General features: G+C 52.4%; 1 protein-coding gene across 2 annotated transcripts; it reads left to right on the top strand.

The window, feature by feature from the left end:
- The first annotated feature begins 202 nt into the window (after positions 1-202).
- Positions 203-14,131, top strand: SSC4D (scavenger receptor cysteine rich family member with 4 domains). Of its 2 annotated transcripts, XM_027961216.3 has the most exons (11): positions 203-517; positions 2,550-2,747; positions 4,336-4,371; positions 4,625-4,930; positions 5,853-5,930; positions 6,791-7,105; positions 10,369-10,446; positions 11,014-11,085; positions 11,201-11,512; positions 12,422-12,490; positions 13,114-14,131. In XM_027961216.3, the coding sequence occupies exons 2-11, from the start codon at positions 2,582-2,584 to the stop codon at positions 13,428-13,430; spliced, it is 1,749 nt and encodes a 582-aa protein (XP_027817017.1). In that variant the 5' UTR covers positions 203-517; positions 2,550-2,581; the 3' UTR covers positions 13,431-14,131. The 2 variants fall into 2 exon arrangements, with proteins under 2 accessions (XP_027817017.1, XP_042095883.1); XM_042239949.2 differs by lacking the exon at positions 12,422-12,490.
- The last annotated feature ends 4,836 nt before the right edge of the window (positions 14,132-18,967 follow it).

Raw genomic sequence — 18,967 nt, 5'->3', positions numbered from 1 at the left:
CTCCTAGGATCGATCGATGTTTCCAACCCCCCTTGGTGGGACGTGGTCAAGGGCAGTCCCAGGAACAGGAGACAGGCATGCTTTTGGCATCTCTACAAAGGGGTGGAGACCTAGCCAGGCCTTTCAGAAACCTGAACCCTGGGGTGGGGGAGGGGGGAGGAGGGGCTGCCCGGCCCTGAGAGTCCACATCTGCCCCCCCTCCACCCCAGAGCTCCTCCTCGGCCCGGTCCCCCTTCTGGGGGCTGCTCCAGACCCTGCAGGCCACCTCCGCTCTCTCTTTGCCTCCCTCTCCCCCTAAGTTCGAGTGGGGACAGGCTGGGGCCACCAGCCAGCTCCATGGACGGGGGACTTCACCTCTGCTCACCTCCCAGCTTTGGAAAGAAAAGAAGAAAGGTCTGTGTTGCTTTGCATCTGGGAGATCCTTCCCCGTCCTAAACTTCTGGAGGCAGGAAAAAGGGACTTGACCTCGGATTGACTATAAAGGAAGGAACAGAGAGAGCCTAGAACCTTCCCACAGGTATGAATTTCTTCACTTTAGCTGGCATGTGTGAGTATGAGTGTGTGTGACAGGTTTTCCATTGGTCAGAGATGAAGTTGTCCGTAATGATCTCCCAGGCCCTTTCTGATCGCTTTGGTGCTGTGATTCTGCAGCCCTAACTTTCATTCAGTTGTTCAACGTTTCCTTAGTATCCATCCTGTGCCAGGTGCTGCCACTAGATAAGCCCTGATCCCTGCCCTCAACGGTCCCCAGTCTGGATGGGGAAACAGTAATTGTTTTCTTTTGTAACAGCAACCACACTTACAGCGGGTCAGGCACTGGGCTAAGCTTTGTATCAAGGTTAGCTCATGTATCCTAGCAAAAACTGGAAGAGGTTAAGTGTATTCCTAGCCCCATTTTACAGGTGAGAACAGTGAGGCTCAGTGAGATGAGGTCACACAGCTGGTAGATTGTGGAACCAATGCTTGGAACCACCGTGGATGCAGCCTGCCTGCACCGTAAAGAGACAATTCAGGCAACAGGAGCACCACTCCAGCGTAGGGAGGGAGCCATGATCTGGGGGACTGGCAATGGTGAAGCCTCATTTTGACCAAGGTCTCCAGAGTGTAAGGCAGGACCAAGCTCAGAGCTGGAGATGAGGCAGCCTCCATGAGGCCCACTGAGAGCTCTTGGGTCATCTGGGACTTGAGGTCAGTGATGGTCCAGATCAGGGGTCCCCCTCTCTCATTCCGGGGGCTGGGGTGACGGCGGGTAGAGCAGGAGGACTTCAGGATTCCCCTCCAGCTTCCCTGGGAGCCGTCTGTCCCCACGCTTACAGAGCGGGGGCTTCCTTGACCTGGGGGCTAGTGTCTCAGCAGCCTGAGAGGTGGGTGGCCCCCAGGCCTGGGAGGCAGGGGCAGGCCCAGGTCACTGTGGATTCCCCTCAGCAAAGCCTGGACCACAGTTTTCCCCTCCTCACAGTTCTCGACTCCCATCTCCCATCTGTCCCCAGAAGGACAAAAGCTGATTATTCCACTGGGGGCTGTACTGGGCCCCATGAATGGAGTATTGAAAACCCTGTGTCCACATCCAGATAGATTTTCATCCTCTTCCCAACCAGCCTGTTTGTCCGCCAGGATGGAGGCAGAGCCAAGGAAAGATGGGGCCGGGGGCGGTGTTCCTGCCGAGAGGGGCATCCACGTCCCTGGGCACCGCAGTCTCTGTGTATCCCAAACAGAATCATCTTCTCTTTAAAAAAAAAAAATTTATTTGCCCTGGGTCTTAGCTGCAGCATGTGGGATCTAACTAGTTCCTTGACCAGGGATCGAACTCGGGCCCCCAGCATCAGGAGAATGGAGTCTTAGCCTCTGGACCACCAGGAAAGTCCCTCAAACAGAACCATCTTCTAAACCAGCCATCCCTCACCGCCCCCACCACAACCATCCAATCATTATCCACACACTGGGATGCTGGTTACATGGTGTGAATGTTCACTGAGCTCTACACTTAGGATTTATGCTCCTCTTGGCTTGTAAACTTCAATCCAAAATTAAACAAAATAATCTCCCAGGGCTTCCTACCTCGAAAGGGCAGAGCATCCCAAATGGCATTTAAACTTCCAGTCCTACGCCATTTTTGCATATTTGTGACTCATAGGAACCATGTCTCTTTGATGTTTTTTTCTTTACATTGACTCTTTTTTTTTTTTTTTTTCTGATTTAAATTAACTGTAGGGAATTCCCTGGCAGTCCAGCAGTTAGGGCTTGACACATTCACTGCTGGGACCCGGGTTCAATCCCTGGTTGGGGAACTAAGATCTCACAAGCCACGAAGCAGCAAAAAATAAATAATTATTTTAAAATTTAATGAACTTTCAAGGGAAACCTGATATTGTTCCAGATCAATGGAAAGCCAGGATCCTTTGCCATAAACAGAATGCACTGCAAAAGGGAAAAATTAATGCAACAGTAAATGTCCATCTATCTCCCCCCCAACTCCCCCACCACACACACACAAAGCTCTCCCTGGGCCCTTCCAGCTGGAAGAAGAGACCTGGAACCTTTAATTCCAGATGTTCCAGCTGTGACTTCTCACCGCATCTTGATGGGACCATTGGAAGGACCACCCATTGGCTGGACACACAAGGAAGCAGAGATGCACACTGGTCCCCAGCCTGATGAGAGGAGCAGGGGATGGGGTTCCAGAGACAGGAGCGCTGCCGCTTCCCCTCTCCCCCCAGCCCTGTCCTTCCTCCTCCTATTGCCACTGGGTGAGTGCCCCCCAACTCCCCTGACCCTTCCCCTTCCCTTTTCTGACTCTCAGCTTTCCCAGTTGTGAAATTATGGTGGGACATGGCCTGTAAACAAGGTGTTTTCCAACATTCTTTCCAGCTCTGACATTTGCCCCAGGTTGATGAAAGCTAAGGTCTGAGTTTGGAGAGTGGAAGGCTCAGTGTTAAAGGCGAGAGCTCGATGCACAGAGTCTAGGCAGTGAGGATACTAGAAATAGGGAAGGAGGGAAAGGGCATAGGCTCACCAACCGCTGTTGGAAAACCAGCTGGTAGAACAGATGGAATCAAACAACCTGGGGACTAACCTAACTTAGGAAAAAAGAAACTGACTCTCAGTTTCTTCATCTGTAAAATGGGTACACTAGTACATGCCTCAGAGGTTGTAAGGTAAGGTATGTGGCTATGTCTGACAAGCCTGTGCACAAATGAAGGGCTACTATGGGGTATTAACTTCTCATGCCAGGCCAGCTTCCTTCTTAGGCCATGTGCTCAGAATTGTCTGGTGAAGAGGAGTGTGGCTATCTGGGTTAGAATCCCTGCTCCACCCTTTATTTGCTATTGGCCTTGAGCAAGTGGCCTGACCTCACTAAACCTGAAGTCTTCCCTTCTGCAAAATCTAAGCTGCCCCATAAGTTGTCCTAATGATTAAGTGAGCCAGGCCACATAAAGCAATGAGCCCAGTGCTGACATGTACATATGTGAGAGCTGAAGCAGGACTGATAGGGACTTCCCCGGTGGTCCGGTGGTTAAGACTCTGTGCCTCCAGTGCAGGTGGTGTGGGTTCTATCCCCGGTCAGGGAACTAAGACCCCACATGCCACAAAGCATGACCGAAAAACCAGAACCAAAAAAAAAAAAAAGAAACCCAAAGGAAACAGAAAGACTTACATAGGTAAACTCTTTAGTGGGAAATCAGAATGAAACCCAAAGTTAATTTACACCCTTAAGGCAAAGCTACTAAACATCTGGGGAGTAACAGATTCTGGGCAGGGAGCTCTGGGGAAAACCAAGATGACATAGACCTGGCCACATCACTGGGCAGAAGGCCTGGAAAGGGGTATATATATGACACCCAGAGATTCAGTGGAAAAAGAAAGCCCTTTTAGCTGAGAGCTCCAGGAAGGCTTCCTGTAGGAGGGGGCTCCATCTGCAGGGCTGTAATGAGCAGGGTGAGCAGAGGAGACGGCAAGATTACAGACCTGGGGACCAGACTGATGCAAGATTAAGAAGGAAGGTGAGGCTGCTCAGAAGATTCTAGAAGGCTTTGCAGAGAAAGTTTAGGGTCCAGGACTTCTGCAGGAAAAGGGGAAGCTCTGAGGAATTCAGCAGTGGAATGTGATCAGCCTGTCTGGGTCTCAGGCAGATCTCTCTGGGGCGGCCCATGGACCAGTGGGAGAGGGATGAAGCTAGGAGACCAACTGGGGCAGTCAGAGGCTTTGGCAAAGCAGGGGTAGTGACGAGGAAGGGGGTGATGGTGAGGACTGGAGGGGAGGGTTGGGGGGGAAGCTGTGTTCCTGGGGCCAAGGGAGGGGGCTGAGGGGCCAATGCTCTTCCTAACTCTGTTCCAGCTGGTGCCCTACAGCCCACCTCACTGCCCTTTCCAGGTAGGTGCCCCTGCCTCTCCCCCCACCCTTCCCCCCAACTCTCACTCCCAAAGCACTCAGGTGCTCAGAAGACCGCTGTTACTCAAGATGCAAAGGAACAGCTCCAGTGTCCCCATTTTACAGAAAGGGCAAAATAAGACCCAGGAGGGACTGAGCCCAAGGTCCCCACGGCTTCTTGGCAAGGTGGGCATCCTCTAGGTAGGGCCCAAGTGACCCCCACCACCACCCCGTGCCAGATCAACTCTCTCTACAGAACTCAGGCTGGTGGGGGGCCCGAGCCGCTGCCGGGGCCGCCTGGAGGTCCTACACGGGGGCTCCTGGGGCAGCGTCTGCGACGACGACTGGGACGTGGTGGATGCCAATGTGGTGTGTCGTCAGCTGGGCTGCGGCCTGGCGCTGCCTGTGCCCCGGCCCCTCGCCTTCGGCCAGGGCCGAGGCCCCATCCTGCTGGACAACGTGGAGTGCCGCGGGCAGGAAGCCGCCCTGAGTGAATGCAGCAGTCGAGGCTGGGGCGTGCACAACTGCTTCCACTATGAGGACGTGGCGGTCTTGTGTGATGGTGAGCAGGACAGCCTGTGACCTAGAAGGGCAGACAGACTGCCGGGCAGCAGGGCTGTGGGCTAGACACGTGAAGGGACTTCCCAGAGGTAAGAATGTTCCAGTGAAGACCAAGCCAGCAGCTGCAGTGTGTACATGGTCCTGGGGAAGACCCCCAGCCTGGCAGGCAGGAGCCTGGGCCCTGCCATGCTCCGGCTTATGGTATGACCTCTGCTGAAAACCAGCAACACTGCTTCCACAGAGGGCTTCAATCATCCCAGCAGAGAGCCCCCTTCCCAGTTTTATATCCAGACCGTTGGGGTCTGGTGGTTTAAGGCCCATTTGCCATAGACCTGCCACAAATCTCTGGGAGGCTTTGACCTCGAAAGCAGTAGTTCTGTTTTTTAAGAAAATCAGCTGGAGGGCTCATTATAAAACCCAGATGGTGGGACTTCTCTGGCGGTCCAGTGGTTAAGACTCTGCGCTCCAATTGCAGGAGGCACAGGCTCAGCCCCTGGTCAGGGAACTAAGATCCCTGCATGTTGCAGGACACAGGAAACACACACACACACACACACACATACAATGATGCTAGCCCCATCCCAGAATGTCTGATTCTGCAGATTTGGGATGGAGCCTGAGAATTTGCATGTTGCATTTCTAACAAATTCTCAGGTGATGTGATGCTGCTTTAAAAACTAAGGAAACCAAGAACTGAAAGAAATCCTCTAAAGTAAATTCTTCTAAAGCTACTGCTTTCAGGACTCAGGCGGCCCTTTCTCCTCTCTTACCCAGAGTCCCCAGCTTTGACCCTTTGTGTGGCCAGAAGCCCAGAGATCAGGAAACTTAAGGGTCCATACACTGCCCCTCACATATCTGTGTGTGTGAGGATGGAGAACAGAAATATCCACATCTTCCTCTCTGCCACCCTGCTTCTTTCCCAGAATTCTTGCCCACGCAGACCCCAACAAGGAGAGTGTTAACCAGCAGGGCACCCCCTACAACGCCCCAGAATGGAAAAGGTAAGTAAAAGCAATGTGGGGGACCACCTGGGTCTTAGGAGAGGGATCCAGGAGGAATCTCCCAAATCCTACCCTAGGCAGTGGGAAGAGAGGGATTACTGATGGGTGAGTTTGGTCACTCCTTCATCCCTGCTCTGCCCCCTGCACCCCCACCCCACATGCTGCTCACTATCTGGATAGGGAAAGAGGATTCATTCTAGTGACATGATAAAAATAGCACAAGGTTGGAGAAAATAAAAGAGGTGGGCTAGTGTTAGTCATTCAGTCGTGTCCAACACTTTGTGGCCCCATGGACTGTAGCCTTCAAGCCTCCTCTGTTCATGGAATTCTCTAGGCAAGAATACTGGAGTGGATTATCATTTCTTTCTCCAAAAGAGGTGGGGGCTGAAGGCTAATCCAATGGGAGAGTCAGATATACTATATATAGAAATGTTGATAATGATCTTAGAGCAAGAAAATGAAAAATGAAAAATTCTCTTAAAGGACAGATAAAAAGGCAAGGCAGTCCAGAGGAGGAAGAGGATCCCATTCATCAGAGATTAGGGAGGGCTTCCTGGAGGCAGAGTTGTTTGTGAAGTAAGGAATCAGCACATTCTATACGGTTTAGGAGAGCGTGGACAAGGGCAGGCAGAAAGTGACAGAGTCATAGGATTCTATCCTCAGATCCCCAAATCGCCCCTAGACTGTGAGGAGGCAGTGCTTTGTGGGTAAGTGGGTGAGCAGGTCTTCCTGGGTGTTAGGTCCTGGGACACCATGTATTGTGGGTATGCAGAGGGCCTGAGGCAATAGGAAGACCACTGGATTGGGATGGGCAGCAAAGCCCTGCGGGAGATGCTCCTGGTTCCCGCCCTCATCACCAGGTGAGGGCAGCGTGCGCCTGGTGGGGGGCGCAGGCCCGTGCCAAGGCCGAGTGGAGATCCTGCACGGTGGCCTGTGGGGCACCGTGTGTGACGACGACTGGGGGCTGCCAGACGCGGCCGTGGTGTGCCGCCAGCTGGGCTGCGGGGCGGCCCTGGCAGCCACTACCAACGCCTTCTTCGGCTACGGCACGGGGCACATCCTGCTGGACAACGTGCACTGTGAAGGCGGCGAGCCCCGTCTAGCAGCCTGCCTGAGTCTGGGCTGGGGCGTGCACAACTGCGGCCACCACGAGGACGCCGGCGCGCTCTGCGCAGGTGCGGGGTTGGGGGCGGGGCGGGGCGGCGGGGCGGGGCCGTATTCTGAAGCAGGAGAACGGAAGCGGGGCCTTGGACTGGAGCGGGATGTTGAGTGGCCTGATGTTTCCCTGAGCTCTTTCAAAAAGGCCCCCAAGTTAATTTTTTATTTCTCAGTACGGCTTTAGAAGTGCCTCATAAAATTCTAGTAGACTCCACGACTATGTAATACTGCAGTATTACCCCACCAGTTGAGATTCCCTGGTGGCTCAGACGGTAAAGCGTCTACCCGCCATGCGGGAGACCCGGGCTCGATCCCCGGGTTGGGAAGATCCCCTGGAGAAGGAAATGGCAACCCACTCCAGTACTCTTGCCTAGAAAACTTCATGGATGGAGGAGCCTGGTGGGCCCCAGTCCATGGGGTCGCAAAGAGTTGAACACGACTGAGTGACTTCACCCCGCCAATGCTCCAGAGTTGTCTAACAGTAGTCTAAATATGTCTCCAGAGTTTTATGGCACTCAGTTCAGTTCAGTCACTCAGTCGTGTCCGACTCTTTGCGACCCCATGGAGTGCCGCACACCAGGCTTCCCTGTCCTTCACCAACTCCCAGAGTTGACTCAAACTCATGTCCATCGAGTCAGTGATGCCATCCAGCCATCTCATCCTGTCATCCCCTTCTCCTGCCTTCAAGTTTTCCCAGGATCAGGGCCTTTTCAAACGAATCGGCTCTTTGCATCAGGTGGCCAAAGTATTAGAGCTTCAGCATCAGTCCTTCCAATCAATATTCTGAGTTGATTTCCTTTAGGATTGATTGGTTTGATCTCCTTGCTGTCCAAGGGACTCTCAAGTCTTCTCCAATACCACAGTTCATAAGCATCAATTCTTCAACACTCAGCTTTCTTTACAGTCCAACTCTCACATCCATACATGACTACTGGAAAAACCATAGCTTTGACTAGATGGACCTTTGTTGGCAAAGTAAGGTCTCTGCTTTTTAATATGCTGTCTGCTGCTGCTGCTACTAAGTCGCTTCAGTTGTGTCTGACTCTGTGCAACCCCACAGACGGCAGCCCACCAGGCTCCCCCGTCCCTGGGATTCTCCATGCACGAACATTGGAGTGGGTTGCCATTTCCTTCTCCAATGCATGAAAGTGGAAAGGGAAACTGAAGTCGCTCAGTCGAGTCTGACTCTCAGCGACCTCATGCACTGCAGCCTACCAGGCTTCTCCATCCATGAGATTTTCCAGGCAAGAGTACTAGAGTGGGGTGCCATTACCTTCTCCAGTATGCTGTCTAGGTTGGTCATAACTTTCCTTCCAAGGAGCAAGCATCTTTTAATTTCATGGCTGCAGTCACCATCTGCAGTTATTTGGGAGCCCAAGAAAATAAAGTCAGTCACTGTTTCCACTGTTTCCCCATCTATTTGCCATGAAGTGATGGGACCAGATGCCATGATATTAGTTTTCTGAATGTTGAATTTTAAGCCAACTTTTTCACTCTCCTCTTTCACTTTCATCAAGAGGCTCTTTAGTTCTCTTTCGCTTTCTGCCATAAGTGTGGTGTCATCTGCATATCTGAGGTTATTGATATTTCTCCTGGCAATCTTGATTCCAGATTGTACTTCATCCAGCCCAGTGTTTCTCATGATGTACTCTGCATATGAGTTAAATAAGCACAGTGACAATATACAGCCTTGACATCCTCCTTTTCCTATCTGGAACCAGTCTGTTGTTCCATGTCCATTTCTAACTGTTGCTTCCTGACATGCATACAGATTTCTCAAGAGGCAGGTCAGGTGGTCTGGTATTCCCATCTCTTTCAGAATTTTCCAGTTTATTGTGATCCACACAGTCAAAGGCTTTGGCATAGTCAAGAAAGCAGATGTTTTTATGGAACTCTCTTGCTTTTTCGATAACCCAATGGATGCTGGCAGTTTGATCTCTGGTTCCTCTGCCTTTTCTAAAACTAGCTTGAACATCTGGAAATTCACGATTCACGTACTGTTAAAGCCTGACTTGGAGAATTTTGAGCATCACTCTACTAGCATGTGAGATGAGTGCAACTGTGTGATAGTTTGAGCATTCTTTGGCATTGCCTTTCTTTGGGATTGGAATGAAAACTGACCTTTTCCAGTCCTGTGGCCACTGCTGAGTTTCTGGCTCTAAGTAGTCTTTTTTTTTTTTTTTAATTGTTGGTATTTTCTTTTTAAGTTTAATTTTTATTTTATATTAGAATATAGTCTATTCACAATGTTGTAATTCTTTTCAGTGTACAGCACGCTGATTTAGTTATACATGTGTGTGCGTGCTCAGTCACGTCTGACTCTTTGAACCCTTATACTTATACGTATATACACGTATATACATGGATTTTCTTGATTCTTTTCCCATATATGTTATTATTACAGTATGTTGAGTGCTATAGAGTAGGTTCTTGGTGATTACACTTGTTGATTACTAAGCACTCTTTGTGAAATACTTCAGAGTAAAGTAATAGTACTTTAAGATAGCTCTAGAGATACTCTAGAATTCTTTCACTGAAACTCAGGTTCAGTTCACTTCAGTTCAGTAACTCAGTAGTGTCCAACTCTTTGCGATGCCAGTGTCCCCAGAATTCCCTATCTCTTTCAATCCTGATTCTCTTATGATAGTATTTCCCCTCATTTGGTCTTTCTTCTGCAGTGAAAGGTTTTCTGAACAAATAGAAATAATAGGGCTGTTAATGGGACTTTACAGATGGACTCCACTCTGCCAGATATAAAGTGCTTGCCCATGCCTCACGGCAAACCAGGAGCCATCAATCCCGATTTACAGATGGGAAAGCTGAGGCCCAGTGAGGCAGAGTGAGCCCTGGCAAACCCTCAGCTAACCTTGCTGCCTAATCTTGAGCATGCCCCTTGCCCCTTCTAATCTTATTTATCTGTAAGATGGGGATAGTGAGTTTTGTTCTGCAAGCCCCTCAGGACTGTACATGGCCCTCCCTGGTGGGCAAGGCCTTCTTTATCTCCCCGACTTGGACACACATTGGGCTTCTGAGAACCCTGGAAAGAAATGAAAACACGCCTGTGAATGTGTTGTATAAACTGTAAAGTGTACGCCTAGGTAGCACAAATAAATATTTGACCAGAATTGGCAAAGCGGGGCAGACTTCCTTGGACCCCAGCTGAGGCTGAGCCTCCAGCTCTGGAAGTAAAATCTGTTTGTTTTCTCCAGGGAAACCCTCTCATCCTCTACAGGAACCAGAACCTTGGCCTCTGACCCCACTCCCTTCTCTCCTACTCTAGTCCTGGGCCACCCGACCCTCACAGCACTGCCACCGTCGGCCACAAGAGTGGACTGGGCCTGGCACACAGAGCCAGAGGGTAAGGAGCCCTGCCCTCCAGGCCGGAATGATAGGGGTGAGGTGGGCAGGACTGGGAATTGGAAAGACTGTCTGGATCCATGGGGAGGGGGCCCGGGCTAGCAGGCCAGGGCTTTTGACCAGATGGTAAAGAGGTGGGTGAGAGAACGGATGAGCAGATGGAGCAAGGATGAAATCCAGAGCTCTGGAAAGTTCAGCAGGGAGGGAGGAGGCACTTCTTCGAAGCTCTGAAATAAAATTTGGCAGGGGCTGGGTGGAGTGGGGTGCTAAGGTTGGAAATCGAGGAGACTTGTGAAAATTGAAATACAAGTTGAATGAAGGATAGAAGTACTTTTGGAATGAGGGCTGGAACTATCGTTGGCACTGAAATTTGTAAGAAGGATTTGATTCATTCGCTTCAAGCTTCCTGACCCCACCACAGCAGACAACATGGTAACTCTAGAATTGAGGCTGAGTAGGGTGAAAGCGTGGTAGAGGTCGTACATCTCCGTAGGCGCGCCCTGTGCCCTGCTGCAGGCCAGAAGTCCCCTTTTCCCATTCAAACGCTCTAGATGCCTTGTCTCTGCAGCTACAGGAGTCGGTGCCCTACCTTCCAGGGAGCCCGCAAGGCTCACCACTGCCGCCTGGGCGGCAGGGAAAAGTAAGTGGCAGGGCAAGGGTTCCGTTGCGGGTGGGAGGGGGTGGGGCCGGGGCTCTGCCAGGGAGCCGGCGGCCCCAGCCCAGCCCCTCTGGCCGCGGGCCTGTGCGCCCCGCAGGCGGGCGGCTGCGGCTGGTGGGTGGCCCAGGCCCGTGCCGCGGTCGCGTGGAGGTGCTGTACGCCGGGGGCTGGGGGACCGTGTGCGACGATGACTGGGACTTCGCGGACGCGCGCGTGGCCTGCCGCGAGGCGGGCTGCGGGCCGGCGCTGGGCGCCACGGGCCTCGGCCACTTCGGCTACGGCCGCGGCCCCGTGCTGCTGGACAACGTGGGCTGCGCCGGCACGGAGGCCCGCCTCAGCGACTGCTTCCACCTGGGCTGGGGCCAGCACAACTGCGGCCACCATGAGGATGCGGGCGCCCTCTGCTCAGGTGAGGCCGCAGCAGGACCACATGTGCACTGCAGCAAAGGCGACGCGGAGCGCCGTCTGAGAAGTGGGCGGGGCCGCGCGCAGGCGCTTACTTAGGCATGGGCGGTGCCTGCTGTGAAGTAGGCGGGGCCGCGCGCTGGCGCGTACCGCGGTGCCGGCGGGACGAACAGGCTGAGGAATGGGCGGGGCCTCGCGGAGGCAGGCTGTGGGGATGGGCGGGGCCTCGCGGAGGCCCGCTCTGAGGCGAGGGCAGGGCGGGGTTCGTTGGGAAATGGGCGGGGTCGCGCGTGAGCGCTCACCTCAGCACTGCAGCGTGAGCGCGGCGGGAGTGCTCACGCTCCGCAGTAAGAGGTGGAGCCCGCCATCGGGTGGAGCCCACTCGCTCTGCGGCTGCGCGGCATGGGCGGGGCCGGGAAGGGAGCGCCCTCTGCGGCAGTGCGGGGCGGGGCCCGAGCTGAGTCCGAAGTCCGGGAGCACAGTGTGGGAGAGTCAGTTAAGGGCGTGGTCGGGGAGCTTTTGCTGTGCTGCGTCAAGGATCCGAAAGGCTCTAGTTAGCAATGAGAGTTGATCAGCTTTCCGGGCGCATACGTTTGTCCCTTGGGAAGTCACTGGAAAAGGGATAGTTGCAGAGTCCGACACATTTAAAAATGCGTCTCTTTATTGACGGATGTGGGAATTTATATTTTCGCCCTTGTTTGGTGCCCTGGTGGTGGGTAGCTTTGGCCACAGAGGGCTCTGCTTTGGGCTGAGTGAGAAACACAACCCCCGTTTCTGTTCCAAGGAGTGGGGGCCTATGAAGCCCTTTCTGATCCTAGATCAGGCTTCCCTTGGAGAGTAAGAGGTGACCTGGTCTCAAGGGACTGGTTCCCTAGTATCACAGCCACCTCTTTCTCTGTCCTTGCTGAGCCAGGTCCAGAGGAGCTAGTCCAGCAGGAGGGTGCTGAGACCACCCGGGTGCCCACTCCTCGGCCCAGGGACGGTAGGTGTTCACAGTCCCTAAGAGTGAGGTGGAGACATCAGAGTAGGAGGGACCAGATCTGGAGGGAAGTCACAGCCCCAGGTTACACAGCAGATTTGCACCAGGTCCTAGAACTCTTGTCCTTTCCTATTAGTCTCAGGCCTCATCAATAGAGATATGATGTCTGGAAAGAGAGAGGGGGGTTTTAAGCTAGAGCAATTGAGAGATTTCTAGAATTAAGACCATAAAGGGACGGGGTTCCTGTCCTGAGGAGATCAATGAAAGAATTCAGGCTTTAATTGGGGAGTCCAGAAGGGAGGGGAAATGGTGACCTTCGGGGACACAATCTCACTTGTCAACAGCCATAGGGCTGAGGTATTGGGATTGTAAACAACTAAGGAGAGAGCAGACATGGAGCTCACAGCATGCACAGAGCGCCCCACAAGGGCTTGTACACACTCTCCTGATGCCCATCTTATTTTATCTCATTTGTCTGCCCTCATCCAGTGGCTCCCAGGGCAGTGAGGTGTCCCAAACCACCACCCTTTGTCTCCCCTTAACTACCCCTCCCCTGGTGTAGCTTGGGAGTGGTGTGGTCTGGCCTGGGCCGGCCCCTTCCAGCCCCAGGCCTTGTCCCCCAACAGGACACCTACGTCTGGCCAACGGAGCCCACCGATGTGAGGGGCGTGTGGAACTCTTCCTAGGGCAGCAGTGGGGCACTGTCTGTGATGATGCTTGGGACCTGCGGGCAGCTGGCGTCTTGTGTCGCCAGCTGGGCTGTGGCCAGGCCCTGGCAGCCCCTGGTGAGGCCCGCTTTGGCCCAGGCCAAGGCCCTATTCTCCTGGACAATGTCAAGTGCCGTGGGGACGAGAGTGCCCTGCTGCTGTGCTCTCACATCCGCTGGGATGCCCACAACTGTGACCACAGCGAGGATGCCAGTGTCCTGTGCCAGCCGGCGTGACCCAGCTTGCTCTGCAGACCACCTCTTCTGGGAGCCTACTGCGGCCTGCCCCTCTTCCTCCAGGAAGTCCTCCTCCTGTGACAGCAGCGGTTCACTCTGCCCTGCCCTCCCCTTGCCTGGGAGCGAGCCTGCCCAAATGGTGTGGTCCTGCCTAGGGGAGCATGGCCCATCAACTTAGTATGTGACCTCACTGTCATCACCTATGGTGGGCCCAGTTCAATGAAAGCTCCCACTGTCTGCTCAGCTCAAACAGAAAGTGGTGGGAAGTGAATAACTCCTAACTGTCCTCTTTGGCAGGGGTCCCGTTACGGGAACCCTGACCCAGCCTTCCTGGTCTGTGCTCCAGAAGGTTCAGCTGTAAATGGGGTATATCCCTTCCCTCCCGCCTCTACTCATCTTGGAATCCTCAAGAAGAGGGAAGGCAGGAGAGGCCTACAGTTCTGACCTTAGACTGCCAAGGGCTGCAGAAGAACTGGGGTCATTGCCCTGGCCTGCTAAAGAGGGCCAGATGGTGCTTGGCTGGACAAGGGGACTGGAAGGGGCCAAAGCAATGACAGTGGCCCCAACCTGCAGCTGGAACCAGCAACTCTGATTTCTGCTGCCCCCACGACACAGCCTCCATTTTGCAGATGCAAAGAACCCTGGGGGCCTGTAGCCACCCATTCATAGGTGCCAAGTCAATAAAGCATTGTTTCCCGGCCCCTCGTCTTTTAACCAAGGTCAATGTTGGGGCGTAAGTGCACTGTTTGTGGCAGCAGGAAAGACTCTGGTTAGGACTCTGGAGGAAACCTGCTGGGGGATGAAGGGCGGGTCAAGAGCATCATCAGAGAGCTTTCCGCAGGCCCATCGCATCCTGGAGACGCTGACTCACAGTGTCAGGCCGCCAGGAATGCCCCTAGAAGGTCCCCTGGGCCATCCTCACGTTCCCAGAAATCTGGGTCCTCGACGGGGTCTACTCAAGGTCACGAAACACGGCGGTCACGGCAGTGGAGTGACTAAAAGAGAAAAAAAATTGACAGGAGGCAGAAAGAATGATGCGGAAAAGGACGCAGCACTGGGGCTTCCCCAAAGGCTGCTCTTGGGGTACCTCACCTGGAGCCCCAGGGCCACAGAGAAGTGGGGGATCCTGCCAGAGCCTCTCTCAGCCCCAGGGTGCATGACTTGCTAATAGCAACTGTCTGACCAAAAAAATCCTGCCTTCCACATTAGCCTGCAGGCTCTGTATGAGTTTTCTCTCATTGCTGTAACAAATTATCACAAATTTAGTAACTTTAAACAACATAAATTTATCATCTTACAGTTCCTGAGGTCACGAGTCGGAAATGGGTTTCCCTGGTCTAAATTCAAGTGTTGGCAGGGCAATATTCTTTCTAGAAGATCCAGAGGAGAATCCATTTCCTCACCTTTAGCAGCTTTTAGAGGCTGCCTGAATCCCATGCCTGCTCAAGACCTCCTTCCAGTCAGCAACTGCATCACTCCGACACCAGCTTCCATCATCTCATCTTTTTCTGACTCTCCCACCTCTCTCTTCCATCCTTAAAGGTCTTTTATGATTATATCAGGCCCACCTGGATAATCCAAGATAATCTCCCCATCTCAAGGTCCTTAATTTAACCACATCTGCACAATCTTTTTAACCATGTAAAGTCACATTTTCACCAGCTCCAGGGATTAGGACATGGACATCTTTGGGGGGAAGGCATTATTCTGCTTCCCACAGGCTCCAAACCCAAGTCCTGGCTGCCAGCCAAAGAGGAAGGCAGACACTTAAGCTCCAAACTCCATCAGCTCTTGGCAGTGTTGGTTTTGTCTCCATTTGTCAGGGAGCGCCCTGCAACCCACTGTGTCACTGGAGGGATGAGGGCTGGAGGAGGGAAAGGAATGACAATGCTGAAGAATTCAGGAAGAATTCCGGGCTTCTGGTTCTGGATGGTGGAGTAGAAGGACATGGGCTCATCTCCCGTGAGAGCACCAAAGAACGGAGGGAGTCAGGCAGAGAAACAGGGATGTTCTAGCCACCCAGAGCCTCAGACCTGAGTCTAGCACGCTATCATTTTGCACACCCATGGTTATTACCTCTCCAGGTATATCACCGACTCAATAAGACATGAGTTTGAGCAAGCTCCGGAGTTGGTGATGGACAGGGAAGCCTGGCGTGTTGCAGTCCAAGAGGTCGCAAAGAGTCGGACACGACTGAGCAACTGAACTGACTGACTGACTTGAGGTACACCCACATTCACTATCTTGAGGTGTATCACAGCTTCCCACCCCTGGACACCCCTTCCCCATCTAACAAAGTGCTTTCATCGGTGCTCAACTCAAGGGAAGTATTAGCATCCCTTTTTACAGACAAGGAAAACTGAGGCTCAAAGATGGGAAATGATTTATCCAGGTTTGCAGAGTAGATGTAGGACTGGAAGTTAAGATTCTTTTTTTTCTTGGCTGCACCACATGGCATGCAGGATCTTAATTCCCTGACCAGGGATCGAACCCATGCCCCCTGCATTGGGAGTATGGAGTCTTAGCACTGGACCTCCAGGGAAGGCCATGTGCTCAACTCCTTAGTTCAGTCTACAAAGTCTCCTGCACAGACTGGCCCTGCTTGTGTTTTTGACATCATCCATCACCACTTGGTGCCAGGATCTCGCCAGGCTGAACTACTTTCAGTTCCTCTAATGTCTGGGCTTTCTTCCCACCGGGCCTCTGCACATGCTGTTCTCTCTGCCTGGAATACACGTCACCCTCTCCCCTCCTTCCCCCTTAGTCAACTCTTATTTAGCCTCATGGCTCAGCTTTCCTTTTCTCCAGAAGGCCTTCATGGGTACCCCCCACCACCGCATCCAGTCAGGACTAGGAGCCCCCATCTCACCGTGTACTTGCCCAGGGACAGCACCAACCCCTGCATCTCAGCAGACTGCTCTGACTTGGCTGTGTCCTCCTGGGGCTGGGGCTGTTTTGTTCAACTTTGTGTGCAAGACCTCATACACGGCAGGTGCTCAAATAATAGTTGGCCAGTGAACAGAGGACCTGAGCAAATATTTCTGGAGTACCCATGTGCTAGTCTGCGCACTGGGCTGGACTCTGGGGCTGCAGAGCCCCAGAAAGATCTAGACCCGTTTCTGTTTGCAGGGCCTAGAGGTTACCTTCAAGGCAAGTCCCGTGATAAGCCACTGAACAAATCAACAGCCAAGAGATTTGGAGCAGTGATTCGTGCTAGGAAGAACATGAAGCAGGGTGTTTTAGGAGGGAATGGATGGTGAGGGAAAGCCTCTGAGGAGGTGAGACGAGCTGGGCCTGGGTGGGAACCAGCCATGAGCCTTTTGTTGACCATGAAAAGGTTTAGGGTAGACCATTCCAGGTCCTTCACTAGGGATTTAGCCTGGCCTGCAGAAGCACCAGCAAGAAGGGCAATGTGACTGGAGCAAAGTGCCAAGAGACAAGTCAGGTAAAAGCTGGTAAGGGTCAGACCACTCAAGGCTTTCTGGGCCACAGGAAGGAGTTTTATTCTAAGGGTAATGAGCCTCTTGGCCATCTCCTGCTTCTTTCAACTTCCTGACTGCACCTTGCCTCTTAAGATTAATTAAAAGGGCCCATTAAAATAGGATACCAAGGATCCCTACCAAAAATCTCAGGAATTCTTATGGAGGTTAGTGAAGTGAGTGAAAGTCGCTCAGTCGTGTCCAACATTTTGCGACCCCATAGACTACACAGCCCATGGAATTCTCCAGGCCAGAATACTGGAGTGGGTAGCCTTTCCCTTTTCCAGGGGATCTTCCCAATCCGGGTATTGAACCCAAGTCTTTTGCACTGCAGGCAGATTCTTTCACCAGCTGAGCCACAAGGGAAGCCCAAGAACACTGGAGTGGGTAGCCTATTCCTTCTCCAGCAGATCTTCCCAACCCAGGAATTGAACCTCGGTCTCCTGCATTGCAGGCAGATTCTTTACCAAATGAGCTATGAGGGAAGCCCCTTATGGAGGTTAGGTCCTGCTAAGTCCCCCTGACTTTTACTGATTTCTGAATCTCCCATCTGCTTTTGGAGAAGGCACTGGTGACCCACTCCAGTACTCTTGCCTGGAAAATCCCATGGATGGGGGAGCCTGGTGGGCTGCAATCCATGGGGTCGCTAAGAGTCGGACACGACTGAGCAACTTCACTTTCCCTTTTCCCTTTCATGTGTTGGAGAAGGAAACGGCAACCTACCCCAGTGTTCTTGCCTGGAAAATTCCAGGAACGGGGGAGCCTGGTGGGCTGCCGTCTATGGGGTCGCACAGTCAGACACGAAGCAACTTAGCAGCAGCAGCAGCAGCATCTGCTTTTACCTCCTTTGTGACTCCCCCTTTACCTGTCCACTGACTAAGCCCTTCACCCCCAAAGTTCCCCCGATTCCAGGCTGCGCATGGTGCACGCCCGGCCACTGACTGGAGCAAGCATTCAACAAGCAGCTGAGGGACTACCCTGGTGGTCCAGCGCTTAAGACTCCACCTTCCAATGCAAGGGACTCAGAATTGATCCATAGTTGGGAACTAAGATCCCACACACCTTGGGGGGAACTAAGCCCTCATGCCCGTGGGCTCTGGAACCCATGAAGTGCCACAACTCTAGAGAAGTCCGCGTACAGCAACGGAAGATCCCACATGCCACAACTAAGACCTGACACAGCCATAGATAGATAAATAAATGTTAAAAAATAAAGATCCAGCACGCCACAACAAAGATCGAAGATCCCCGTGTGCCGAAACTAAGACCCAGCACAGCCAAATAAATAAATATAAAGAACATTAAAGAACCAAACAACTGAAAATTAAAAATTAGATACCCTGTTGTTTTTTTTTAACTCATGTCCATTATTATTATTTTGGCCATACCACACAGCCTGTGGGATACAAATTCTCTAACCAGGGATGGAACCCAGGTTCCCTGCTGTGGAAGCTCAGAGTCCTAACCACTGGAACACCAAGAAGTCCCTATATATCCTGTTTTTAAAGAGCCCTTTTGTACATGAACACACAGGGCCACCATCACCACCACTGCACACACAGGCACGTTCCCACATCATTTTTATTTTGATTTTCTCTACTCTAGCCCTAACAGCCTACCCCTAATGAGACCCTCCCTGTCTCCTACCCCAACGTTTGCAAGCCCTCTGACTCCTACATTTTTGCCTTTTCTTAAACAACAGCATTACTGAGATATAATTCACATATCATAACATTCACCCTTTTAAAATGTATAATTCAGTGGTCCGTTAGCTATTTGCAAGGTTGTGCAACCATCACCACTATCTAATTCCAGTACATTTCATCACCCCACCAAAAAAACTTCATACCCATTAGCAGTCACTCGCCATTTCCCCACCCCTGGGGCCTCTGGCAGCCTCACTTTCTGTCCCGATGGCTTCTAGACATTTTGTAGACATACAATCAGGCAATACGGGAGGCCCAGGTTTGATCCCTGGGTTGGGAAGATCCCTGCAGAAGGAAATGGCAACCCACTCCAGTATTCTTGCCTGGGAAATCCAATGGACAGAGGAGCCTG

This window comes from Ovis aries, chromosome 24, assembly GCF_016772045.2.
Source record: "Ovis aries strain OAR_USU_Benz2616 breed Rambouillet chromosome 24, ARS-UI_Ramb_v3.0, whole genome shotgun sequence".
Classification (NCBI taxonomy): Eukaryota; Metazoa; Chordata; class Mammalia; order Artiodactyla; family Bovidae; genus Ovis; species Ovis aries.
Note: the sequence above shows the minus strand (reverse complement) of the source record. Positions and strands in the feature narration are given on the sequence as shown.